The 27,630-nt window shown below is 41.9% G+C and overlaps 1 protein-coding gene across 15 annotated transcripts in view; it reads left to right on the top strand.

Annotated features, from left to right (window-relative positions):
* Nucleotides 1-27,630, top strand: part of svila (supervillin a) — a 111,601-nt gene that overhangs the window by 72,606 nt on the left and 11,365 nt on the right. For 7 of the 15 annotated variants that reach the window (XM_030398404.1, XM_030398392.1, XM_030398393.1 and 4 more), the window contains 20 exons: nt 170-233; nt 367-509; nt 601-1,327; nt 3,916-3,999; nt 5,096-5,968; nt 6,416-6,583; nt 7,237-7,271; nt 8,703-8,767; nt 9,217-9,353; nt 10,525-10,620; nt 11,129-11,459; nt 12,988-13,053; nt 13,822-14,338; nt 15,899-16,082; nt 18,494-18,611; nt 20,908-20,961; nt 23,068-23,124; nt 23,317-23,482; nt 25,518-25,601; nt 26,863-26,949. In XM_030398404.1, coding sequence (XP_030254264.1) covers nt 170-233; nt 367-509; nt 601-1,327; nt 3,916-3,999; nt 5,096-5,968; nt 6,416-6,583; nt 7,237-7,271; nt 8,703-8,767; nt 9,217-9,353; nt 10,525-10,620; nt 11,129-11,459; nt 12,988-13,053; nt 13,822-14,338; nt 15,899-16,082; nt 18,494-18,611; nt 20,908-20,961; nt 23,068-23,124; nt 23,317-23,482; nt 25,518-25,601; nt 26,863-26,949 — 4,056 coding nt within the window. The remainder of the gene's footprint in view (nt 1-169; nt 234-366; nt 510-600; nt 1,328-3,915; nt 4,000-5,095; nt 5,969-6,415; nt 6,584-7,236; nt 7,272-8,702; nt 8,768-9,216; nt 9,354-10,524; nt 10,621-11,128; nt 11,460-12,987; nt 13,054-13,821; nt 14,339-15,898; nt 16,083-18,493; nt 18,612-20,907; nt 20,962-23,067; nt 23,125-23,316; nt 23,483-25,517; nt 25,602-26,862; nt 26,950-27,630) is intronic. The other 8 variants (XM_030398394.1, XM_030398395.1, XM_030398397.1 and 5 more) reach the window with 8 other exon arrangements.

The raw sequence follows: 27,630 nt of genomic DNA on the forward strand, positions 1-27,630 counted from the left end.
AATAGTCTTTATTCAGAGAACTGTGTCAAAAATCTACCAGCCTGATCAAACTGATAAATGTCCCTAACGTTCCTCGGGAACAGTGTGTTTGGCTTAGATGGCACTGCCATGACAGATGGTTCCCTATTACAGAGCTGTAATAGTACTGTGCATTTTGTTCTTCCTTTAGTCTCTGAATTAAGGAAGCGATTTGAAAGCATCACCACAAGCGCAAGTGACTGGGAAATGAACAGGTGAGTTGATGATACATGTATAAAAAAAGATTTATTTATTTATTTATTTATTTATTTTTTTGATGATGGTAATATTATGAAGGATGATACCAAGCCTGAGGTTGACTACTGCATGTTTATTGTCTGTGTATAGAAAGGAACGAATCGCTCGGCGGCTGGAGGGCATAGAGGGTGAGGTGCATCCATCTCTGCTGCCTAGCTTGGTGGCAAACCGCCTTCTGGAGGAGGACACACCACGTTACACCAGGGCATCTGACCCCTGTGAGCCCTGTGGGGGTGAGAGAATTACAATACTAAAGCTATTATTTGAATTTTTTCTGCAGTCTAATGTGAATAACTGACTTGTGTCCTTTTTTGTGTCCTCTAGTTACAGTGCAGCGGTATGCCATGGAGGGTTTTGAAAGCCCAGAGATGCAGCTGATGGCTCCAGAGCGCCAGCCCAGACCTCGATGCAGACCTGACCCCCAGTCCTTCATCCATACAGAGCCTGTGTTCAGCTCAGGCTCCACCACCAGTGCCCCAGAACTGGAGTCCAAGGCTGAACGCATCGCCCGCTACAAAGCGGAGCGGCGCAGGCAGCTGGCCGAGCGCTATGGCATCCCTTTGGATCAGGAGCCGGACGTGGAATGTCCCCCCCGATACACTCACTCCCGGAAGGAGTTGGAAGGCTCCGAGAGGCGAAACAGGTCGGAGTCAGTGGGGGAGGAAGACAAGGACATCACCCTGAGTTCTTACACTAGTACCTCTGCCGTTAGCCCAAGGGTGGGACGCACTGCACCACAGCAAGGTCATCCCGACAGGGCGTATGAGATGGGTCGTAGCAGGCTGGACTCATTCTCAGAGAGGGAGAGGTTGATGAACCTGGAGAATCAACGTCGAGCTGCTCATCCTGAGCCACCATCTTCTTCATACATGGATGTGACATCAATGTCCTCAGCTGCCTGGGTGCCCGACAAGGACTATTCAGTCACAGGGATGCCACCTAGTTCACCCAAGCTGAGCAGGGACTCTTCTGTCTCGTCACCCAAACAAGGAGTGTCTCCAGGAGATCACTTCATCGAGCAGCAGGCCTACAACATCCTAAGCAGACAGGGGTGAGTCGTGTTGATCCCTGTTCCTGTTTGATCCCTATTTATCCATCAAAGTAGTTTATTTTTTTCCTTTTTTGAGATCTCATTAGCAGACCACCCCCTCTCTAGTGCTCAGACCCCAGCTTCACTTCAAATTCATACACACAAAGTTCAAGCATGGTTTCCATGTGGCCAGAACAGTGCTGTATCATTCTCTTTCATAGGTGAACTCGCTGTGACAGCGTTATCCATCAGACTGACTCTCCCTCCCTATAACTATGTTATATACGAATTTGAAGTGAAGCTCTGTCCCTCTTATCCGCATATTCCCAAAGCAACCTTTACTAGCCAAGCTGTTGCTATTTTGTTAGGAAGATCTATTATTAAGGTCAATGTTTTTTTGGTCACGACCAAAGATTTAGCTATGTTTTTGTCATGTTGATCATGTTTCATTTGGACCCGCCCAAAATCACAGTGTATACTGACCTTAAAACAAGGCACTCATAGACCAAAGTATTGCTGAAAAAAAATACAATTAACATTTTTTAAATCTGAATTGAAAAAAACCCAACTGACAGCAGGTGTTTATTTTCCTCAATGCTGTCTATTGGGCTTATTGGTGATTTTATCTGCTACAGAAAGTAAGTAAGGATAGTTTTGGTTCCACCGATAGTATCAGCATGCACAATGCTATATATCTCTCCTCTCCATTTCTGATGTAACAAACAGCTGTCCCAGCCTGGGTCTTGACCAGGCTTTGGCCCTGCAATCTGTGTTTCTAATGAACAGATGAAAATGATTCTACACTTGACTTACACTATCATTCCCATTCCTATGTTCTTGTCTGCATCATCCTCTCTCACTGTTCACTAGTCCCTCTCTCAGGTTTCAAGACTTGGCCTGGGTGTGTGTCTGTGGTGCGGAGAGGGTGTTGTGTTACTGGGTGGCTCAGTGTGACTCCATGGTCAGATCTCTGACTCACAGCTGGGCCTGATCAAGACCAGCAAGGTCAAATAGGAAAGAATTACATGGGAAAGTGTCCCCTCTACCTATTCTCAGGGTATCTTTGGGCCCTGAAAAATTATTTGACAAGTCTGGAAAAAAAGGCTGAGTTTTAGGACTTCACGGTAAAATGTTATGAAGTCCATCCTTTTTTTGACCATGACCTCGAGGTTCACAGTTCATTTGTGGCGAATCTTCCACAGAACAAGATTATGTATCCTATAAATAAAAACTAAAGCGGTCCTTGATGTTCATGAAATCTTAATCAAAATCAATCATGCTGAATGTGGCACTTTATTGTGGTCAGTTTGAGCTTAAAAAGATATCCTGATTTTTTAAGGCTGTATATTTGAAATGTCCTTCAAGCCAAGCACTTCATAAATACTAAGACTGGGCGATCAAATATCATAATATTATATTGATACTACGACAATATTGAATGGGAGGCTTATTGGTACTTTATTTAAGTATTTTAAAATGACATTTTTGATAAATAATCATCAGTGATGTGGATATATTGTCTAAGCAGGTAAAGCGAAGCATTAGAACAAATAGAACAGTCTGGTAAGTTCAGAAAATGACACCACTTGACTATAATGCAGTTTTTAAAAACAGGAAAAGACAAAACTTATGCCATATCATGATGAAGCGATACCTGGAATCTCAGACGGTATACATTCTCATATCACAATAACAATGTATATTGTATATATTGCCCAGTCCTGTTAGACAACATTTGGTGATAGTGGTTGCTGCCATGAACTTGATCAGGAAAAATGTATGATGTATGGATCAGAGCTGACACTGTATAGATCCAAGCATGCTTGGATCTATACAGGTGTTAAAGATATTGACACACAGACCTGATATCCGTTGCAGTAAATCTGACTGAGCATAATTTGGAAATGGTCCAGCTTGAATCCTCCTTTTCTTTATTCATCAGTCAGGGACATTCCCTTTGATTTTGTTGAACAAAAGCCTATGCTCAATAGAACTGATTAGGCTATCTGTATTTCTGCAGCATCAGTGGGCCAGCCTGATTCAAGTTGTGGGTTGGTGGGATGGCATTTCCCCTGAATATCTACTAAAGTAGATAAGACCTCAGTTAGACATCTCTGACTTAAATGAGCCCCTCTCTCTTGATACAACAGGTCACTGATAACCTTTAGGCCATTTGAGGGGGTTGCCATCCCAAAACTGGGTCTATCCTCCAAGTTACATATCAACAAATCGCCCACTGCTGCTAACATTGGTGCAGTCTGTGGCCAGATCTGACCTCACGTCATATTCAGTTTTTCTAGTCCATGCTCTTATTTTGACAAGCATTCTGAAAAAAGAAAATGCAGTTCACACTTGATTGAGTACGCTGTCTCTCCTAAAACCACAATAGCCATGAAACCCTTCAATGGGGAGTTATGCTTGTATTCTTAGCAGGATCCTGCTGGTGGCCAAGCCTATTCTCACTCTGGTCAAACTCAATGTGAAGTTAATGTTGTGTGTAATGTAGTGGTGTGTGTTCCAAGGAAAAAGGCTGAATACTGAATCTAGACTGTGACCCACCCACCCACCCACCCACTCACATGTTTCCCATTGGGTTTCCATTGGTATAGTACAAGGGCAAACCTGAGCACTGATTGGTTCCTCCAGACTGATGCTGAGGGTGACACCAATTCTCTCATCAACTGGCCCTCAAGGTACACCCAGGCTGGTTGTGTCTCACCACAATATCACCTCTCATGTTGCCATTCTGCCGGACTTACCAAAGCCCTTCAGCCCTTATGAGCAGTGTTTCTTGAACTGTCAGAACACAACCCAGTGCCGTTCTTTTCTCATCGTATATGGTTAAACCTCATTTACTGTCCAGGCTGATGTTCAAGAACCTCTGCTCTGAGCGTATGTTGCCGACATCATGGTCATCCTCATTACTTCAAGCTTCCATTCCCTTGACTTGATTTAACATTCACATTTTGCTGTGTTCAGTTTAACCACTGAGTGAAAACAAATGTTTGAAGGAGCATATTATGTAAAACATATTAAGGATACATAAGGGGATGGTGTTGCAGTACTGTTCTTCACCTAGAATAAAACCCACCCTTACATCAGTGACTACGGGTTTGAGGACAGTTGGCATCCTCCAGTTTGTTTTTCCTCAAACTATCTTGTTTTTTCCCTGCCACTCTCTACTTATCGATTAGAAATCTTGATGCTAGGTGCCATCATAAAAAGGGTTGGGTATCATTTGAGATTTTTCAGTACCAGTGAAGCAACTTTCAGTTCAGGTACTAATTTTAAATTATTTTACTGAATTTCATGACATTGTATTTCCTGCTTGGAACAATCAGGACATTGAGAATTGGAAATGGATTTTAATTGGCTCTATTTGCAGTGTTCTAAGTTGCCCAAACTACTCTGAGAATATCGATGCCATGCCTAACCATGACTCATAGCTGCTCTGCTTGAATTATACAGGGAGTAAAATAGAGCAAAAAAGACAAAAAAAAAAAAAAACATCTGATCAAGAATTACATTTCAATATTTGATATTTATTATTTTTGTAATTGATTTTATGTACATGGTTATTGATGGAACACTGCTGCAGTTTGGGACCCAGCCCTGATATCAAACAAGATGTGTGCAGACAGGCATTTCGATTAGAGTACGAGATGACTAGGGTGCTGTTTGTCTGCTCCTTTTATCAGACTAACAACATTCATATTAATCATTGTAAGAGAAATATGCTGTGTCTATTCATATCGTACAGATGCTAACCAGTCTATCTTTTCCCTGAAGAATCAGAGTTAGGGAGAGGCTTGCGAGAGAGGAAGGCCACCAGAAGAGCCCAGAGCTGGGGAAAGTTAGAGAGACCCCAGCTTACTGCAGACAATTTCAATACCGCAGCCAAAATTCTACACAGTACCATGCAGACCCACTGGGTCCCCAGCAGGCTTACTCCCATTCTCACCATCAATCCCAGCCTCAGCTCACCCAACCTGGGCCACTGGGAGTACAAGAAGTTGGTGGATACCCCAGTTACCTGTCCATGGCCTCTGGTCCCTCATCCAGAGCTGGGGAGCAGCAACCGGAGGTAGAGACTGAGAGGACAGAGGACGCAAAGACAGAGGGCCTTCTGAGGAGCAGACAAGCAGTTCTACCCTCTGAGATCCGCCGCAGGGAGAGGAGCACTGAAGACCCACGGAGAGGATGGAGGGAAGAGGAACTAGGAGTGTCCAAGGCGTTGAGTCTAAGCCAGGCACGGGAGGCAGAGGACCTTGCAAGAGGAGGACACCGAGGCAGAGCCAGGTTGGACGAAACAGAGCACATCTACCATATGCAAGCATCAGAGATCAGTCCTCGAGAGCATGAAAATGCCATCTATATCCACAAAGGGTTGGCTGCCACCCACATCCAGCCCAGAGCGGCACATGCAGGCCTAGGAAACCCCACCTCCATCACAGCGCTGAGCCGGCCGGTGTCAGATACAGGGGCTCTTCAAGCGCCCATTCAGAGGAACCGGCAGCACCAGACCCATGATCCCAGAGAGGTCAGGGAGGGTGATGGTTTTGGTAACAAAGAGAATCAGCAGGACAACCGGGTGTCTGTGGCCCAGCTCAGACATTCCTATATGGAGAGCACCACCCCACCAACCAGCCGCAGGAATGAGCTGTAGGTGGCAAAATCGTATGCTACTCACTGGCTGGCTCACACTGATGGTTGTTAACTAACATTGGCGGGCTACTGAATGACTAACAATCAAAAAAGGCTGGAGTGACATTAACATTGAGGCATAGTGATCTGTAGAAATGGCTTTCATGCAATAATTGGCTAACACAAAGCTTTCTATGATGTTTGCTTTTTGGCACTGTGACTTGCACTGTTTCTGCCTGGGACCAGTGAATGTATGCATGCTTTTAACGCAAATAAGTCTACATGGTCTTCCTCATATACTTGATGTTCAAAACTAGGGGTGTAACTGATTATTCAAACCTTCAGCTCTGCTTTGAAACATTGTTTGCTACCAGTCCCTTTCTATCTATCCCTGATTATGCTGTATTTTCTCTTTCCATTGGGTACTCTGTCTGTGGGTACCTCTTCTTGGGGGGGCCTCTCCAGTGAGGTTGAGGGAGACAGGGTGCTCACAGGCTACGAGGCCCCATGGAGAGGGGAGAGGGACAGGGGGCGAAGGCCCCAACAGTATATCTGTCCCTGGGAAAATAGAAAGACCTCAGAGAGGTTTAGGACGCAGCCCATCACTTCTGCTGAGCGCCAGGATACTGATAGGTACTGTTCTGGACTAATGCATGGGTGCAAGTGAAGAATGCAAGAAAATATCCATATGATCATGCATGTTAAGGAAATCATAACATAATGTTGATCTCTGTTAGATTTGATGCAGAGAAATGTTGATTCCAATCAGGATTTAGTTCACTATACCGATCATCATCATGTCTTCTTTGGTGCACAGTAAATTGTTAGTTTACCACAGGCCAATGGGCATGACATACACACAAACGCATACACACAGGCAGATATACACTTACTTTCTCCTTGATTTTCTAACTACTTTAGCAAACAGGGAAGCTTAAAGGCCAAAGGTCCATCTTATTGGGCCCTGGCAGTGGACATCACGTGACCATACCAAGGAAGCATGAATTGGCCTTTGTTGGTAATCACTCCCTGAGACCATGAAACTAAACGGACTTCTGTAATGCTGTCTAATTCTCCAGCTTAGTCTGACTGTTTCCCTTTTCCATTTCTCCTCCTAACACTTACTGTCACATTTCCTGCATTCCAGAAATGACTGTTCTCACCTCTACTGTACCTAGCGCTCTTTCCTTTCCAACTGCTAACCACCTGTCGATTTAACTTAGTGATTGTTTTTTGCATGGATCTGAGTAGCTTTTACTAATTTTGTTTTTTTGCATTTCTGAAAGGTCCTGTGTGAGTTCAGATCTTGCTTCCGCTGAAGGTAAGTAACTTGGCTTGGTAATCAACCTCCAGGTGCAAAGTATTTGCATAGCATGTTAACAGCAGGAAATTTGGAGCAGTTTAGTTTGTGGCTGATGAATATATTTAGTTTTGTGGTGTAATGTCATGTCATCAGTTAATCTGACCAAAAGCAAGGCAGTGTAGGGCAGGGCTTGCAATTATAAACCACCGGGGTCCCTAATAATGTACTATTAAGTCAGTGCTTGACTATACTAAGTAACATCTTGAGGGTTAATACAGTTGACAGTGACAACAACAGGACTGACATGATTATCATCCACCCACAAATAACTAAAACTACTATCCTGTGTTTGTAAATCAAAGCTTCAAGAATGGAAATGAAGGTGGAAACCAAATGACTCAAATCTCCCTTTAAGGCCTTGTTTTTTAACAGAAAGCACAACATTTTTATCTGGAGTTTATAGAGTTGTTACTGGTGCTCACAGTAGCATAACAGCACAGCTGGTGGCAGAAGCAGCTCATCTGCTTTTTATAAGCACACACTCAGCTTGGATGCTTTTCGTACAGACAGAATTACAGGGAGCAGAGCTCAGTTCAGCGGCATCAGTCATAGGGAATAGTTGTTTGGTGATGTCATATCATATGTTTTGCACAGAGTATGTGAGTGTGTATGCAGCCGTGCTACTCACACCTGTCTAGCCCTGCATAGTCTCTCCTATGACATCAGTTGCAGGTTTTGTTTTTGATCTTTGCTCGCAGCTGTAAAGCCAGATGGTACTGGTTGTGTGTAACGACAAATCTAAATATGATCATGGTGATCAATGGATTTGAATGTGTAACACAATTTGTTTGTTTTGCATTAAATTTGCTGTGAGGATGTACACTCCTGGTAAATAGAGAATTACGCTGTTAATACTTAGTTTTATATGTTCATACAATCTTGTATACTGTAATGTCATTCATTTTCCACCCATTTCATTTCTTATAGATGAGGCTTTCCCATAAAATCTTACCTATGGAGTGAATACAAGTAAAGATGGTTCACTAAACCCTGCCAGTTGGTGGCTAAAATGCATTGTGGGTATTGTATGTGCCAGGTTCTAAAAGCAGTAAAAAACTATTATTGCAGATTCAGAGATATCACCTTTATCATTCTTTTTACTTTCTAAAACCTGGTGCTTACATTACCTACAATGCAATTTGGCGAGTGAGTGAAATCACTGTAGGTAGTTTATCAGATTTCATGCAACTTCCTCTGGAGCCACAAAAGGCTAAGTACTACTTTCTTCATGTTTAAGTTATACTCGTCAAGACCTGTAAACACACTTAAATGTGTAAAATTGGTGGAGTTACCGTTTAATGGAGATCATTTTGACCATATTTATTTTTACGGAGCAGACATCTTACGTTTCTATTGTCATAATAAGTTATTCCCTCTCTGTGTCTGCAGCTGATGAAGAGAAGCTAGATGAACGGGCCAAGCTGAGCGTGGCAGCCAAGCGCTCTCTCTTCAGGGTGAGCTTCAACTCTGCCTGTCTGCCTTCTCTCAATGTGCTTTCAATCAACAACAATTGACAATTGACACTTTTTTCTGCTTTTCCATCCTGTCATTCCTGTGAGGATTTAGAGATGAAACTTGGAAATACTCACCATTCCACAGAAACAAACATTTTAACAAAGTACATTTTTAGTCACATCTGTGAATCAGACCTTAAACATGACTTGTTGTCTAAGTTGCAACAGCTTTGATAAAAGATGTGATCTTATCTATCTTTATCTGCTGTTATGCTCATTCTTTATGACCCATATGGTAATCTACTGTAGCCAATTAAGACATAATAACTGTTTCAAATAAATCTACACCAGTCTTTCACTTACAACTCAACAAGTTTATCTTTCTAAGGTAACGTGAAGTATTACACAGATTTTTTTTCCCCCATGTTTACCTCATTGTTTCCATCCAGGAACTGGAAAAGAACATTGATGGTGGTGGCCCTAAAGTGAGGTCCAGGAATGCAGCGGTGGACAGGAAACTAAGACGGACACAAGGTCGATCCAGGACTCAGCCAGTCACCACAGTGGAAGTAGTCATTGCTGCCACGTAAGTCTTTTCAAGTTACTTGTCAGATGCTGATGTTAAAGCAATAGTAAGGAATCTTTGGAAAAGTAAGTTTCATAAGAAGATTGGTACCAGGTCTGTGTGGATGTAGTCTCCAAAAAACAGATCTCCACTGCACTGTGCCAGAACTGGGGAGTGTTCTAGCTGCACTGATTTTCATTCTGGTTTAGCAAAAATATTGTTTCCATTTCTTTATTACATTCAAAGCCATCTTGGAATGGAGCAATAGTGGTTGGGGAAATTTAGCATTAAAATGGCTAAATATGGTTTCTACTGTTAGCAAAGAGGTTAGTGTTTTAGTGTATAGATTGCTAGCTCGGAGGTTCTATTGGGAGCTAGGTTTTTGAAACAGTGTTTTCATTGCCTAGGATTATCAACAGATTTTAACCAGTTTTACGCTTTTATGTCTAGGGTTTCCTGATTCTTGCTGGGTAAAAGGGGTAGCGTAAATTGTTAGGGCTACATGGTCCTCTGCACAGAGGCACACTTTTAACCGGGGGTTATTAGAACTCTATGCCATGTAAATGTATTCTGGTCCCTTTCTTTATATAGATGATATAATGATTGCTAGCAGTTTGCTGATGTCTCGGTTGCTAACGTTACATTTGAAATATGACCAGATGTGCAACTGTCATGCACAAATCGGCAATAACAATGTTGCATCTCTTTACATAAACACCACTGACAGAGCATTACCCCTCGTAATTTGACGTAAAGAGGGGTATGGTATTGGAAATGGCACTGAGCCTTAGTCTATGAAAACTATAAACAACGGATTGTGATTGGGAGCAGTGACTATGGAAACACAGGCGCTGAACATCTTGATGGTTCATACAGTTGACAGTGACAACAAAAGGACTGACATGATTATCATCGAACCACATTTCCTGCTCTGGCCATGAAAGCATTTAATTTCTAAGTCAAATTCTTTGTGAATGTTGAAATGAAATGTTGCTTCAGCCCTCCACCCATTTTTTCTGAATGCCTCTCTGAACCTCAACATGTTTTTCATTCCTCCTCCTTAGCTTGAATTAACTCTTTTCTTAATTTACTGGAAATCAGGTGGTTCATTCTCTCCTGTCATGTGTGTGCTGTCTTTGTCACCTCTCCCTCTCTCTCTCTCTGACTTTGTCCTCTTCCTTGGCGAGTGTAGCATCCCCACTCACGTGCCACACACAGTGACTGTTCACACTGCTGTAGCACGCGTCCCCAGCCCCACCCTAGTTTGCAGCACTGTCCCGCCATACAGGTACATGGCACAGCTATGAATGCTCCAGTCGACCCACAGCGTGTAACTAACCTGACTGTGTTTTTACGGAATGCTGCTCATTTATCACTGCAAAGTCTTCTTTTCAGAGTGGTTGTTGTCACATGTGGGTATGACCCTACAGGATGTGAATGGATGGGAGTTCTCAGTGGTGTAAAGTCGTCGTGTTTATTTGAGCTCTGGTGCCCTCCTGTGTGATTGGAGCAAACTACATGATTAAATGCTTAAAGAACTAAGAAGGCTGTAGGGATTTAACATGATATTATAGTTTTGTTTGCTTTGAGCATGACTCACTCTGCGTGTATAACAGCCCAATCATAGCTCTACATTAATCCTTTATTGGGTGTTATTTTTTTGTCATTAAATGCACTCAGTGCCACGATGCTGCCTGCCAGGAAGCATGCCACTGGCTAGCTTGCATGAGCTCCTGCTTACCACAAGTCTCCTTTTCTTCTGTCTCTGTGTCTCCTGGATGCCATCCTGCCCTCAGCCTCCAGGCATCATCACAGCAGAGCACTGCCACTCGGGAGCAGGTGTGGGAGGCCCGGCAGGTGAAGTGTACCCAGGAGGTCCAGAGCACTATGCCTGTTTCCACAATGGAGGGAACACAACAGAGTCACAACCAGAGCCAGGGTCAGAGTCAGGGTCAGGGTCAGGAGGAGCCTGACCTCTGCACCCTCAGCCTCGCAGAGAAGATGGCGCTGTTCAACAGACTGGCTCAAACTCCCACCAGTGTGACCCGCACCAGAGGGGACACACGTCAGCGCAGGGCCAACGCTCGCTACCAGACACAGCCCATCACACTGGGAGATTTGGAGCAGGTAGGGGAGGAGCAAAAGAAAATTCCATTTATCCATTAGAATAACTTTTATGCTCGCTGGACGTCTGTATTTAAACTATAGTTGTTGTAACTCATTTATTCTAACAGTGACATATTCCAGGTTTTTAAGTGTTTAAAGTTAAAAACAGGTATTCTTTAAAGAGCTCTAAAATGTCACACTTGAAAATATGAATAACTGTTTTGTAATTTTAAATGTATCTATATCTTGGGTGGTCACAGCAACTGTCTTATCTTAAAACTTGATATTTCCAGGTAACCCCACCCAAAGGAAAATCATTTCTGCTGCTGTTTTTACATTGGGTGTATGGAATAAACAAATGAGGTACTATGTGCTAATGAGTGCACCTTAGTCCAGAGAGTGGTATCAATCTTCTCATCTTAAGTCATTTACACAAGGAACCTCTCAAATTTGAAATAGTCGCCTGTGATTATTTCACATCAAAACTATTCATACTGGCAGTGATGCAAATGTGTGACATAATTAAGCTCTAGTATGTGAATTTTGACACACATATTATCTCATTAAGATGATAGTCACCAGTCAAGCACAGTACACTGTATTAATACATTGAAACATCAAGTTTAAAAATCTAACCAATCAAGGCAGCAGCAGACCAACAACTCCCATTGCCAGTTAAAATGACTGTTTATTCAAGTGTAGTCGATGCATTTGAAGACGGCACAGATGCATGGAGCAGTTTCAGGTCCTCACTGACAAATCGCACATTTACAGCAGTTTGTCTGTGGAGGGAGAAATCAAGGTCACTCAACCTGTGTCACTTTTGTGACAAGTGTTTTTATGATTTTGTTTCCTTTATCATACAGTACAGGATGATGACAAACAATTTTTGCATTCTACAGGTCCAGCATTCTCATGAGATGAGACATTTCGCACATCATAATTGGTTGATGCCTTCATTCCCGCGACAAAATCTCAGAAAAATCAAACTTATTCCAAAAAAGACCAACAACACTATTTTGTGTGTGGAAGTATGACAAAAACAAACAAACAAAAAAAGATGTGCAAAGTATTTGCACATAAAAAAAGACTGCAGTGTGTGAAGCCCTTAACTCTCTGCAAGAAAAAGAATACAGAGTTGAACATTTCAAGGATATACTTATAAAAAAAAAAACTTCCTGCTCATGTGAGATTTCTTCATGTTCATTGCTCAAAACCACATAAGAGGGCTTTACGATCTGTTCAACATCTGATACACTCTTTCCATTGATTAGGGCAAGGAAACACTCGACAGACAAACCTTTAATGGAAAAGGTGAACCTTGGAGAATGCAGCAGAGGATCGATCCCTCATACGTAGAATATATAGATATACAGAAGTAGCTGTAGTCAAATTCAAATATTAAGATAGATTGTTTAGTTAGAAAGAAAGTTATAAGATATCATATTAAGAAAATAATAATTGTATAAGGCAGGTGTGACGTGTTCCTACATTCAATGTGTAGAATATATGAACCATGCATTGTAGCATGTGCGTCTTTCTGCTCCAGGAGTCTTCAGACATAGACATGAGGGATGAACAAGAGCTATGCGACAGGCCAGTAGAGCTCCTACAAGTAAGCTTCCTCTGAACAATCACCATGCATTTGCCTGAGACAGTGAAGTCCAACACAGCAGGAGCTCTCTTCTCAGAAATGTATGCCCATTTCTGAGAACAACAAATGCTGTATGGCATCTCATTTTCGCCCCGTATTCATGTTGTGTGATGTCATTCTGAATGTACAGCGCATGACTCAGCCTCTGGCCAAGTTCTGACTCACTTCCCATCATCCTGCGGTGTCAATAAGTAAGGCTGTGCAGATGCCGACGGCCACATTTCAGCTAGGCCTTAGGCTTGAAAGACGCCTCTGGGGTGGAGGAGAGGGGAACAAAAGCTATTCAGCTCTCACTCACCACCTGCAGCCATTCATTATGCGATCATTTGAAAGTGCCTCAGGGAGTAGAAGCAGGAGAGAGGAAACTGACGCAAAAAGAAAAAGCAGTTAAAGGACTATTTGCAGAATTTTTTAAAAACATTTTTAAACTTAACTCAACAGTTTTTTGTGGTTTCTATGGATTTTTACTGTTGTTTCTCATTAATTACTCATCAAAACTGCCAGGTTAGTGTGTCTCTAGAATGTATTGTGCATAGGGGGCTTTGCTGGCATGGCTTTGTGATGTGGGCTGCTACTGACTACTGAGTGCAGTGAGTCAGGCAGGCGGTGATTAGTCAGCGTGATTCTCTTCATTTTGTTCGTGTGTGTATTTTGCCTGACTTGCTTCTCAGCCTTTGTGGCAAACTGACCTTCTTCTGTCTTTCTCTGTTCCGCCTTCTTGTGGAACAGCTTCAGAATGGTACAGGCTCTCAGTTCAGACACCTCCCTGCTTCATCATCCTCCTCTGATTTGAGAGCAGGAGGCACTCTCTCCACTGACCATGCTGGAGACATCCACCTACCCAGAGGGGAGCCCCGGGTCGAACTCCTACCCACCTCTACCTCTGACACGTCTCTGCCACCTCGCCACCCAGAAGGCCCTACCTGGAGGTCACAGGACCACCAGAAGTACGGAGTTTTTCCCCAGGAAGAAGACAGAGCTGATCTCTGTGGAGGCAAAAGGAAGCTGCCCTCTCCTGAAGGAGTGGTCAGGCAGGCCGCTCTGCCCCAGCCCCACACTGGAAAAGAGAGGAGGGCAGAGGAGGAGCAGGAGGAGGAGGAGGAGGAGCAGCGGTGGGTGACCAGACAGGGGGCGGCCGTGCAGAGCTCAGAGAGCCACATGCTTCAGGAGTGGCAGAGAGAGAAGGTGTATCAGAGGGAGGAAGGACACCACCCAGACAGTCAGAAGAACAGGGCCATTAGTGGAGGTAAGAAGAGCAGTAGAAGAAATCACACAATCTGTCTGAGCTTCTTACTCCCTGCTGTCTTTAAAACATAGATTTCAGTCTTTGGAGTTGACGATACAAAATATTTTTAGCCTTTCCTTCTCTTTCTTGTTTACTTTCTTTGAATGAGACATAAAATGATTTAAAAACGGTGAAAAGGCCTGTTTTATTTCACAGTTGATACAGGATGAGGCTTTCCAAAGAATTTGAAAGCACAATCACAACACTAGCCAAAGAAATGTTCCTGTGTAGCCCACTGAAAAGTTAGTGTGACAGGTAAATGGGTGTTATATTTGCTTTAACAGAAAAAAATAAAAGGTGAAAGACATGGACACGCACACTGAGATGGTAATCTTTAGCAGGTATAATGTTTTTGTTTACCATGTTAGGATTGTCATGTTAACATTTGCATTTTATAATCAGGTTTTTCTTGGAATTTTCGTGGAAAGTATATGTTTGTAAGGATGTTTGCTTGGTTAAACCTTAGCAATTGGTAGCATGCCAAAATATAATGGCTGCAAGGTATCTGTCACTATCCGATATGGGTACCATATGCACAAGTGGATCCACCATCTTAGACCACTCGATGTGGCGAAACCACTTGGACAAACTGTGAAATGTGTTAAATTAGTCTAGCGGTCAAAGATGGTGGTGGTGCAGGTGCATGCCCTTCTCAGATCGGGGAGCTACTGTCATCATGAACATGTTAGCATGCTGTTATTAGCATTTAGCATTTAAAACACAGTTTTACTTATTTGTACATTTTACACACTAAAGGGAGCAACCAAGTTTGTGGATTTTCAAGAAGTAAGTTATTCTGGATAGACGAGTGCAGTGGGCTTAAAATGTTAAAAGAGCAAAACTGTCAGACTGAATTAACAACATCAGCGACAATTTCAGTTTTTAATCAACAGCCATGTCTCATTTGGCCACACTTCCTGTGTCTGTGAAAATGTCCCATGCAGATTGTGTGGGTCTTTATGTCTGAGCGTCTGTATCACTGAGAGCACAAACATAATGCAGACAGCTGTTGTTTTGTAGTTGTTAGTGCAGAGCAGTATTGATGCACAGACAGAAGTGCTTCGACAAGCGAGCTCCAGTGTTTCTACAGTGCAGAGTGTGTTATTTGATTAGAGCTGTAGCAGGGAGGTTCGACACTGTGAAAAGCATCTGCCCTGCTTCTCTCAGATGGATGAGAGCCTCGGTAGGCATGAAAGATGTGTGCTCCCAAGCTCTTTTGTGTTGCTTACTTTGCATTGTGAGAGTGATGACTGTACTTAAATGTAAAACCCTGCTGATTTTTTGGAATATTGTGTTATTTAGAGGAGTCTATCCTAAACAGGGAACAGTTTGATAAAAGAATTATTTGGACATTTCATGTTGAATCCCGTTTCACACCTCTTCTTATTCACATAAGCCCTTCCTAAACACAAATGTAAAATCTAATCCACCATGTGAACCATGTTGTTTATTTGTGTAGATGCTGTCACGTTATTGATTCCACTCAATCCTTTGTGTGTGCATGTCTGCTCATGCTCACAGAGTTGCTGGAGTCCACCGTGGTAACATCCGGAGCAGCGCCTCGTTTGCCCAGGACTGTGTGTCAGCCTCCAGCGGCAGACGCACACGCGGACGACAGCAGACATACAGCAGGCCTGGTTCAGCCTGAGCAGGGGGACGAGCTGAGCGACATGATGACAGCCAGACACATGTCCATCAGAGACAGGTGAGCCCAGCTGCGTTGTTAGCTCGGAGCAGAGTTGTTGTAGTTCTCCTCTCTTCGTGCGTCCAGAATGTTGTTTTACTGCATGTAATTTCTTTTAAACATTTTTATTCTGAATTCATCTGATTGGCTTTAATATTTCTCATCTGCATCAGGTGGTCAGTAAATAAAGACAACAGAGGCATAGATAAAGGCAGAGGAGATTTCCGTTGGCTCTGTGCGTGACCTGTGGGTTAGATCAGACAGAACAGGAGAAAACAGAGCAGGGTAGATGCTTGTTAGGGTTTTCCACTGCTACTGCGCAAGTTGAATATTGGCAATAGAAGTACGTTTGAAATTCATTTTAAGTTTTCACGATTTTGAAATATCTAACCCAAGAAAATGCCACTCCTCCTTCTGGAGCCACAAGCATGTTAGCAGCAAAATAGCAGTTACTGACGTATCTGAGACCGAAAAGGTTACCCACCGTTACATTTATATTTCACTGTGTGCTTGTGTGCTAACTGGGTTAGCTGTTAAACAAGGCCATTGCTGCCGCGCTGTGTGAGCTGTATTAGCTGCTAAACGACAGGCTCAGAGGCTGTGTACTGTGAACACAGCGCATCATTGTCATTGCTAAACTTATTCAACTACCTCATGTCTCATTCACATGTAAGAAACCAACTAACATTATCATAACATAACCATCAAACATCGCTATTGTCAGAACTCACTGCTGTCCATCTAGAATGTTAGTATTTGGAATTTCTGGCTGCGCTGTCTCTTCCATTATTGGGCTGTTGGCAAAATATTTGTCTAGCCTTGTTAAAGACTCCAGTCAGGCACAATGAATGCATGAGCAGAGTGTGTGCAGAGAGACGGGTAGCTTGCATAGGTATACAGGCAGGTAGTCTGTCCAGTCATTTTAATCAGTTCTAGAGATGTGAAACAACTGGAGGGGCTTCTAAGAGGCCTGTGCCAGACACAATACTGGATTTTTGTGTTTAATTTGTCAGAGCATCTTCTTACTGTGGGTAAACACAGGTTGGCAGATCAGTGATTCTATATTGGTCATTTCTATATTTTCAATTTCATTGTTTATGACCTTGTTTGAACATGGCATTCTGTTAGTTATGCACACATTGTGTGTTCATGTTGACTATCGTTTGAATGATATAAAGTCATTGCAATACATTTTAAATGTATTGCTTGTCCATTATGTAATGTTTAACTGCAGCTCAGTATTTGATTCCTCGACGAATTAAGTGATGTTTACATAATTGGTTATGTCACATGGGTTAACGAGCTGCTGGACTCACTCTCTCTATTGATTGATGGCGTAATGGAAGCACTGGTGTGTGCATGTTGTACTTTTTCACATCTCAGTTTATCACCGTGTCAGGAAGTCTTTGGATTTAACTGCAGGCAGGGTCTGTATTCCTCATACAGCTGGCGACATCTATTCAGTGTTACTTTCATCCAGTTATTTGGAGCCCCGGGGCAGAACAGGGCATCCCCTCACTGGGTCACAGAGAGGTGGTTGTGAGAGGGGCAGAGGGCACCTCCAACACCCTGCCCTTTTATTATGGGCCTTGTTTGCTCCCTGCTCAGAGATGAGAGCTCAATAATCGAGCCTCTGTTCTTGTCACTCTATATTTCACTTTGTCATCTTATAATCCTCCATGTACTTTATCTGTCAGCCCACTCTTCTACATGTCATTTAAAATTCTATATGTCCAAAAGGTGATTTAAACAAAAATAATTACACTCTCCCAGCCCCTGTCACACTGACTGACATCTCTAAGTGATTTTTATGTATAATTGTACTCAAGCCATCACCCGTTTGTTTATACTGTACATGATCCAGAGATTCACAGTATTTGTAACTTGAACATTTTTTTTTACCTAGCAAGAAATCCTATTTCTCGGAATGACTAACTATTTCTGTGATGAGAGATGTTTATGCCGTGCCGACCAAGAATAAAGTGTGGTTGTTAGAAGTGTTGATAAAAACATACATATATTGATAAATGGTGAATTTGATTTGTTGAAACCGTTTCAATACTCTTTTTCTGGATGCTGTTGTACATAACACAAAATACAGTCTTGTTGAATTGATTTTTTTTTTTTTTTATAAAAAAACAAAAATTTTTTTTTTTTTGCGGAATTGAAAATGGTACTGATGGCACTACTTGATAGTACTCAAACACTTTTCTGACCTCATCACTGATACACTCACTTAACAATGTGCTGTGAGTATGACTCTGATCAATTTGAAACTTTCAATTATGATTAGGCGGTGAAACTTAAAGTGATTTCTAAAACAACATTTTTGTTTTATTTGTATTTTTATTATTATTGGATCATTAATATTTGGTTATGAGTTTCTCTCTCATTATGACCTTTTATTGTAATTGTTCCCTCCTTGTGCTCAGAGTGGCCTTGTTGAAGAAGAGCGGTGAGCAGGACTGGAGGAACAGGATCAATAAGAAGCAGGATGTGGGTGAACAACACACTGAGCTCCGGGAGGTGGAGGAGGGCTTTAAGACGAAGGTAACCACCTGACCTGCACACATCAGCAGAGCAGCCTGAGCCAGGCGGTCTGTGGCTGTTCTGTCAGTCACGTCTGTTATATTCTGCTGTTTATACTTAGGACTGTGTGCTCCAGTCATAGTATATTTAAAGATGGGAGAGTGTCTAGTTTGAACTACTTCAAAACAAATTCAAACACATGACCAACTGCAGGGAACTGCTTTAAACTTTCACTTCAGCAGTTAATGGCCACGAGACAGAGACATGCCTCTGAGGCTGCACTAATTTGATTTGAGCTCTTGTCACATTATGACTGCAGCATTTCCTGTCTCAGCCAGGCTGATCACCAATCAGTTCTGGAGATGTTTTTGATCTTCCTTTGCTGATGTGTCACTAGAGTCAGAGGAATGTCAGAAGCGTTTTAAATACATTTTGCAGTAGAAATCTGCAAATGCACCTGGAAACAGTTTTGAATATCTCTAAACAGAGAGGGTGTGTTGTCCATGTCTTTGTCTTTTAATCTCTCCGTCTCTGCCCTCTGTTCTGCTGTTCTGTTTCAAACTGATTTAATGTATTTCAGTCACGGCAGTAGAAGTTGCACATTATATTGTAGTGCACGCTGTGTTTATTTCAACTGTATGGAAGTGCCCTGATGCCAAAATTGCATTTAATTCGATTGAGAAATATTTTTTCATTTGTGCATACATGACTCATGATAATAAGAATTATATTGTAATTCATCAATATTTCATTTTCATTTCTATGTTTTTGAAAATACATATTTACAGCTGGAAAAACTATTCTGATTAAATTTCGATTGAGATATAATTTTAAGTGTACTTTTTAGCTTAACACTGCTATGCTGGTAATGAAAATGATTTTTAACGGTCTCCATTTTCAAATGACAGACAGTGCCAGATTAAAATGCCAGCTGACCTTTCGCCATTTAGCCATTTCCATTTATATTTTATAAGTGCAGAGCTAAAATAAAGACATTACTTCTATGCAAAAGTCCAATTTGCAATTTCATTTTCAAGTTTAGGTTGTATTTTCTCACTCAGTCTGAAAGCATTCATATCACATCTAATTTAGCTTTATGTCATTATCCTGTTTTATGCTTTATTCTGATAGCAGTAATAGCATTTTAAACTATGAAATTGGATTTTAGAAATTTCATAGTTTTGTCAAATTAAGTTTCGATTTGAAATCAATTTGATTTCTTTTTTAATTTTCCCAAGCACAGAATTTCATAAAAAGCATTTCTTTTGTGTGTTTGTCACAGTTGTATTGATTAGAGATTATAAAGATCAGAATACATTAAACCTTATGTAGTGTCAGGTACACACATACTGAGATGGAAAGTCTGTATTGAGCACAGAGAGAAGATAATTCCCTTGTGTACAGTTTCCAACCGTATGTTTCACTGCTAGGACTCAGTGACAGTGATGACTAACTCTCCTGTGTGATGTATTCTGGCTTCATGTGTTCTTCCAATTGCATGTTACATGTTACTTTTCACTCTTCTGTTAGCCTTTGTCTCTGTTTGCATGTCCTTCACCTTTTTAAAAAATAAACCTGTTTCATCCTCTGCATGTTGAGTGGCTTTCTGTGTTGGCATCCTCTGTTTGCTTTAAGGGGAGAGTTAGGGTTAGACTGTACCTCTCTGTTTAGACATATTCAAAACCACTGTCTGCCACATCAGCTGGGCTGTTGTTGTTTCCAGCTGCTCATCAGGGTTTGTTCAGCTCAACTGCACAACTCTGCTTGGTACATATTATGACTGTAGGTTATCAGCCTATCGAATGTCTGTTAATGCTCTGATGGTGTTGTGAATGATCTGTTGCAATGGTCTAAATGACTACATAAAGTTTTAATTACATCAAGGATTAAGTTAGAGTGATAGCTAAGTACAGGTCAAGAGGAGGGACAGTTGATTTAGTTCAACTTGTTTGCATCCTTGCAATCATCAGAGCCATTGGACACAATTAGGGGAATTTCCTGTTTCAGATCAAAGAAGAGTAACACTAAAGATCAACAGAGTCAAGCAAATGCTTACAGCAGAGCAAATAAAGACTTCCATTATATCAAGTAAGGATGTTTTTTGATGAAAGGTTTTGTCAAACCATATATTATACATACTTAAGTCTTTATATTTTCAACAAAAGTATGTACGTAGCTACTTAAAATGAACAAAGCAATTCAGAAAGTCAAAATGTTGTCTCGAATGTGCATCAATAGTTTGTAGGCCATTGATCATGTGATTTGGCCACGGTATCATTTTGGGACAGCCTTCAGAAAACCTGTCCCCTCTCTGTAGGAGGATGAAACACTGATGATGATCGATGAGTTTGCTGTGTCCGACCAGCTCATGGTAAGGCCAGCATGCAGGGCCAAAATGGCACACACGTACTGTGGTGGTATTTATCAAGTGCACTCAAATTGGATTGGATTAGAGATCTGAATTCTACATCCTTAAATGCATTTCCTTGCTGCTAACACCACTCTCTTGATAAATACATCCTGTGTGTGTTTATGTACATGTGGTAGTGGTATTCTGTGTGAGTGTTGGTGATGGTCATGGTGATAATGCTCTGCTTATTGTGTGTTTCATTAAAACATCCCACCTCTGGTTTCTGACTGCGTCTCACACACAGTGGATGTGTTTTCTGACTGTCCATATATTTAAGGTTTCACATTTGATTCTGAAATTGAATCTTTGCCAGGATATTTATGAGCAAAGTGAGCTGTGAGTGTTGTTTGTGAAAGCTGGATTATGACTGTGATCCTTCTCCCTCTTCCATTATCTAAATAGCCATAACTATTGTTGACTTAAAATTCAGTTTAACACTCTTCTCTGCTCTGCCTCTTATTTCCACTGCATTTCCAGCGACCAAGGGCTTTTAGCTACGGCTGATGTCATGACCTTGGTCATATTTCTGTGAATGCAGTGGTTTAAAGAAATGAAGAATAGTTTACATTCTGATAACATAGTTTTTTGGTGCTGATTTGTCTGTTCAAGGAGACTCAATACCTTAAAATTTGAATTTAAAGCTTCACCAATCAATGTTTTGGATCAACAGTTGTTCAAATTTCTAATTGTTATTTCGAAAGGGTCACCTGTACTGACAAACTCACAAATAATCAACCAGCTCTGCAGTTCTGTACTAATAAAACCCACCGTATGGCACCTGCAATGAACTAAGCAACAGACAGTGTGTGTGTGTGTGTGTGTGTGTGTTGGGGCTTGGTATTTCCTACAATCTCACGATACGTATCCCGATACGCGGGCTACGATACGATACGCATCGTGATACACGTACATTTTGAAAAATGACAACATCCTTTACACAATTAACCACAGTAATAATAATAATTATTTCACATCTCATAGATACCATTTTTTGAAAATGATTGTTACTGCTGCCGTTAATATAAATGATATGAATATCTGTGAAATCCATATTAAGTTATGACAGAGTCAGTCAGGACTTTTCGTAGCTTTTTAGACAGAAATCTGACAACAGAGGCCCTGTAGATTGATATAAGTAAGCTTATTTCCAGGACAGAGGTCGACAGCTCCCTCCACCAGTAACAACATATCATCATACCAGTATGTCTTTGACTTTTTCTTCCATATCTTTGTACAACTTCGGCAACGCTGTTTCTGTGATGAACCGAATCCCGACCTCCGGCTGTTCTCCAAAATCCAAAATGCACCCATATCTTTGTTTTTAGCTTGGACGGCGGTGGGTAAACCTTCTCATACATACTTGTTCGTCTGTTTTGGCGAAAAACGTGCACTGCATTGTGTAGATGGCCCTCTACCGCCACCTCTGGCCAATATGTGTACCGCACCTTGGAAAACGTGTCTTGAAACGTCAGTCTAGGCATTTATGGAAATATCGATTCTTTAAAGTGTGCATCGATGCAAGTATCGGAAAAAATACGTGACGATATCCGGCCGTATCGATTTTTTGAACACAGGCCTAATGTGTGTGTGTGCGTCCTTTCGCTTGCTTCCCCTCCTCCTAACCTACTTCACTGAGCTCTGTAATATAAACACAAATCACAAACCCTGTTGTTTTATCATGCAACCTCATTATTTTTTTTTTGAGCTCACTCATTGATGTAGAGTATCCGTTGAATACCCTCTTCAGGAAGTGAGACTTTCAAAAATACAGCTCAGCCATACCTGTGTGGTTATTTGGTGCTGCGTTCTGTCCAAACCCTCTCACCTCAGACTGGCTGTCTGTCCCTCAGCTGTTGGTAGAGTAATAATAATCAGCAGTGTTCTGCAGTTCTTCACAGCCACCCTGCTTCTGCTTTGTGCCACTAAATGATTATCCCCGTCCCAAACCTTATGCCGCTGCAGCTTGTAATGCCTGTGCAGAGCTCGAACATTCTCGCCATCTTTTCATTCTTATCTCTAAATCCTCATCCTTTCTTACCTTCCTCATCCATCCCTGTGGTTGTGAAGGCTACTGGATCTCCTAGACCCATGCAGGTGGATGAGAGACACCCCTGGAGACGGAAGGTGATAGGTTGATATGATTCTCACTGTTAAAGGAGATTCCACATTTAAACGCTTTAACAATATAAAATAATTGATATTACAGTGCCCAATTACCCTTAGGTGGATGATTCCTTTAACTTTGATTGCAACAAGATTATACAGTGTAACTGATCGTAACTTTCTAACTAACTAACTAACTCTCTGTTTTCATAGAGATTATCTGAGTCTGAGATGGAGAGCTACAGCATCGAGGCTCACATGTCAATCCAGGAGAGGAAACAGCTGATAGTAGCCCAGGAGGAGGCTTCGAAGACCAAAGGCCACGGAGCGGCCAACGACTCCACCCAGTTCACTGTGGCTGCACGCATGGTGAAGAAAGGTCAGAGGGCATCGCTGGGTTAGGGAACTGAACACTTTCTCTACAGTCTTCTTTCTCCATCTCCCAGAAGTGAATGCACTCATGCAGAATTGAGCTCAGTCATTACACCACAGAGAGTTAAGTCCTTGGTTCAGTCTCGACTCTCTGCCCTGAGTCCTCCAAAGCCCCTATCTCAATTAGCAGTCAGGGGAAAAAGACTCTTTCTATTTGGGTGTCTGCTGAGACTCTGTTCAGGCACAAAATCATTTCATGGTTGTAGTTGTTTCCCATTAGCCCCGAGGTAAGCCAGAGGAGGCGGGGAAGATTTAATTTTGTGGTTTGGGAGAGTCGGTGGCTTTGGCCAGATTATGGCTAATGGAGAGTGACGTAAAAAGGATTAGCGCCAGACATGTTTGTCTCAAGCCGCTTCAAAGCCATATCAGACAGCACCTCTGCAGCTTTGGCCACCTCTGAGGCTAGTGTTGTTCACACTAGTTCCAGTGGGTTGAGTCGAGTCAGTGATGCACATCATTCCTCATTTGCATTGCATGTGACACACGCTGTTTTTTTTTTACAGACACACGACAAGCCTGTTTCCCAGCATTGATGAACTGAAAAATTGTGTTTCGAACAATGCACAAACCCTCAAATGTAAAGACAAAGGAAACAATTTGATCTTTTATCAGCAATATTTTCATGCAAGCATAACTTCGAGTGATTCTGAAAACTAGAGATGCACCGATCAGGATTTTTGGGGCCGATCACCGATTACCAAAAGCAGTATCTGCCTATCCCGATATTGCCGATCACCGATCACAGCATCAAATCCATGAATTCTTTTATATTGTTGTCTTGTGTTTTCATATATTTAATTAATGATTCTTCTTACACAACATTGACATTGTATTATTAAGTATAAAAATTAGGAGATGAGAAAGCGTCATGAATTGACCACCGTTTTATTGCAGGCTGAGGCAATGTGCAATATTTCACACTCTAGAGACTCTCTTAGAGACAACTTGGACTCAGCTTACGTAGAGTAGCTGTAGCTTACTAGTGGGAATGCATGCAGTCAGGGTGGGAATTTTGTCATTTTAGGGGCAAGTCCATTTGGCCTGCACTTTTTTTTTTCAGGGGCACCAAGGCCACATGACAGGGCACATTTTTATTTTACAATTTAAACGAGACATGCTTTTCAAATCACTTGCCTTTTGGGCCATTGAAGACACTATGACCTGCACATAACACAGATGCACACATTGTCTTAGTGATGTAAAGTACAGTATATGAAAGCTCCTATAATACACACCCATATGAAGATTAGATTATTCAACTTTGTCATTGTGCACAGTACAAGTACAGAGACAACAAAATGCAGTTGGCATCCAATCAGACGTGCAAAAACGTGTGTAAGTGTGTACAGAATAAATAGTGCACATTAAACTGTGTCTACTCCTTTAGATCGCAGGGTCTTCAAGTGTAAATTGAACCAATGTTCTGGTCACATCACAGTCTTTTTCTTACAGGAACAGTTCTCCCAACAGTCCCCCCCCCCCCCCCCCCCCCACCACCACCACCACCACCACCACCACCATGCTGATGGAAAGTCAAATGACGTTTCACAGTCCACAAAACATTTCTGGAGCTTCACAGTTACACACCATTTCAGCGTTCTCCTGAACAACTGAAGTAGCTGGAAGGACACATAAAAGTCTTCAGATGCCCTGAGATCCAAAATTGATCTGAACATTTTTTATTTATGCCCTCGATTCGTGATCAAGCTTGTGCACCCTCTTCAAAGTGGAAGGTGCTTTTAGCTGAACAGCAACAGTGGAGAGTTCAGCTTTTAAAGCGGTGTGAATACTGTATATTTACCAGACTTTCCTTCAGAATGTGAGTGACTGGATATAAACTCATTTTCATTTTTGGGTGAACCTGTCCTTTTACCTATGAGTTTAGACCAACCCATGATTTAATCACAGCCTAACCATGACAGTAACCATGTCACGCTTCACTGGTTGTTGTATGTTCATGTATGTATGTGTTCATACAACAGGGTTGGCCTCCCCCACAGCCCTCCAGTCTCCATCATCACCCAAACCGAAGAACAGCAGCCTTGCTATCTCCAAACCACAGGAAGGTCAGTTTTACTTTATATATCCTCTGTATCTGCCGCTCATACTTCGACACTCTGTTGTCCTCTGGTTACCCGTTATATCACACTGCTGTCATGTGGAGCCGTTAAGATCATTCAGCAGGAGTGCTCAGCTGCTGCTCCAATCTGATTTAGACTTAATGACATGACTTTGTTACATCGTAAGCTGTCACCAGACACACTTTTTCCAAAACACATCCTGAATACAGTTACTCAACTAAAGTGTATTTGACTTAGATGAATACTTGTATATGATATCTAATTCTCAGCCATAAAGTAAGTCCACTGATGTAGAGTTCTTGAAATGATTCAAGAACGAATGTGACGGGAACAGAAAGGGTTAATTAATAAGAGTGGATAGTACAGATAACACTGGACACAGCAGTTAACCACTTCTCCATCATCACCCTAAGCTGACAGAACTGAGCAGTTTACTGACGACATCTTTCAGGGTTGTTGCCTTACATGAATGATTTTATAGGTTTATTCATGGTGACTATCCCATAGGTGCGGCACGGCTGCTACTGATCTGAAAGTATTTGATATTTGAGTAGAAAAGAGGCAGAGGCCTTATGGATATGGAAATTCATCGAAACACACGTCATATACGTCAGCGTAGATGAGAGCCAATTAGGGCAAAGTCCTGACGTCATGAAGGTGGGTCTGGGGTCGCGCAGTACCTGGAGAGCAACTGCGCGAATGCTCTGCAGCAGCCTCGCTCCCGCGATAACTTAAGGTCATGTGACATCAGATGCGGAGCAGAAACCACTCCCATCCAGATCATCGTGGACACATTTTAACCAGCATGCATCACGATTTATGCAGCGCTGCTTGATCTTGAACTCGCCTATTCATGCGTCTTTTTGAGAAGGCACGTGTTAACGCTCGCACGAAGATGATTGAACATTTTTGTCACGCGCTTACGCGTACGCGGAAATGACGTGCGCAAACTCTGTCACACGTAACAAGAAGCTGCGTATGTATGAAGCAGCGTGTGCACGTCTGTCTGTCACTGTTTGACAAATGTTGTTAGGCGTTCACACACACAGTGACAGACAGACGTGCACACGCTGCTTCATACGTACGCAGCTTTTTGTTACGCGTGAAATACAATCTGCACGTAACAACGCACGCACGCATAACAAAATAATCGTGCGTGCGTGCGTGCGTGCATGCGTTGCTGCGTGTCTCTCTGGTTGTTTTGACATCGATTTAACGCCATATGTGTGCGTGTGTGTGTGTACAGAGATCAAGGCTGTACCAGATCTGAACCTAGAGTCCGACCTGAAGCTGGATAAACTGGAGTCATTTCTTGGCAAGCTCAACAGTAAAGGTCAGTCGAGTAGATTCACACAAGTTCAAGGATCTGATTCCTGTCTGATTTATAATTAATAATAAGAGAATCTATGAGATCTGAGTTTTTTTTCCAGGCAGATATGTCTTACATGTAGTGAAACCTGCGATAACAGTTTGTAACAGCAAGTGTGTTTTAATATTGCCCCTATCAGACATGCACCACATTATGTAAATAAGATGACAATTTAACATGTCCGTCTCATGTGTAATTAAGTACCAGTCACTGAAAAGTAATGTCTATACACATTTCTACACTGCAAAAGTCTATTTGAAGGCACTTACACAAGCAACACAAGGTCGAGATGAAATTTCTTCTTCAGCCTTCAAAGAGTACTTTCATAAAACAATCACTAAATTATTATCAAATATATTATAAATCAAAACAACCTACAGGTTTTCCACCACAATCATAATCCGAGCAGAGAGCATGAAACAAGCCTCAACTTGATGTCTTGATGTTTAATGATGGTTTTAAAAGTCGGGGCGTGTCTCCCTAACTGCATTGTGTTTTCCTGTCTGATTTATAAAGTGTGTCCATAGATCTGTTCTTTCTTCTAACAAACAATTGCATTGAAGCCCTCATGTTGTTACTGAACCACTTTAGGTTTCAGCATCACCTGGTAATCTGCATGTGTCTGTCAGACAAACCAGACACACT

The sequence above is a fragment of the Sparus aurata genome, chromosome 19, assembly GCF_900880675.1.
Source record: "Sparus aurata chromosome 19, fSpaAur1.1, whole genome shotgun sequence".
NCBI lineage: Eukaryota > Metazoa > Chordata > Actinopteri > Spariformes > Sparidae > Sparus > Sparus aurata.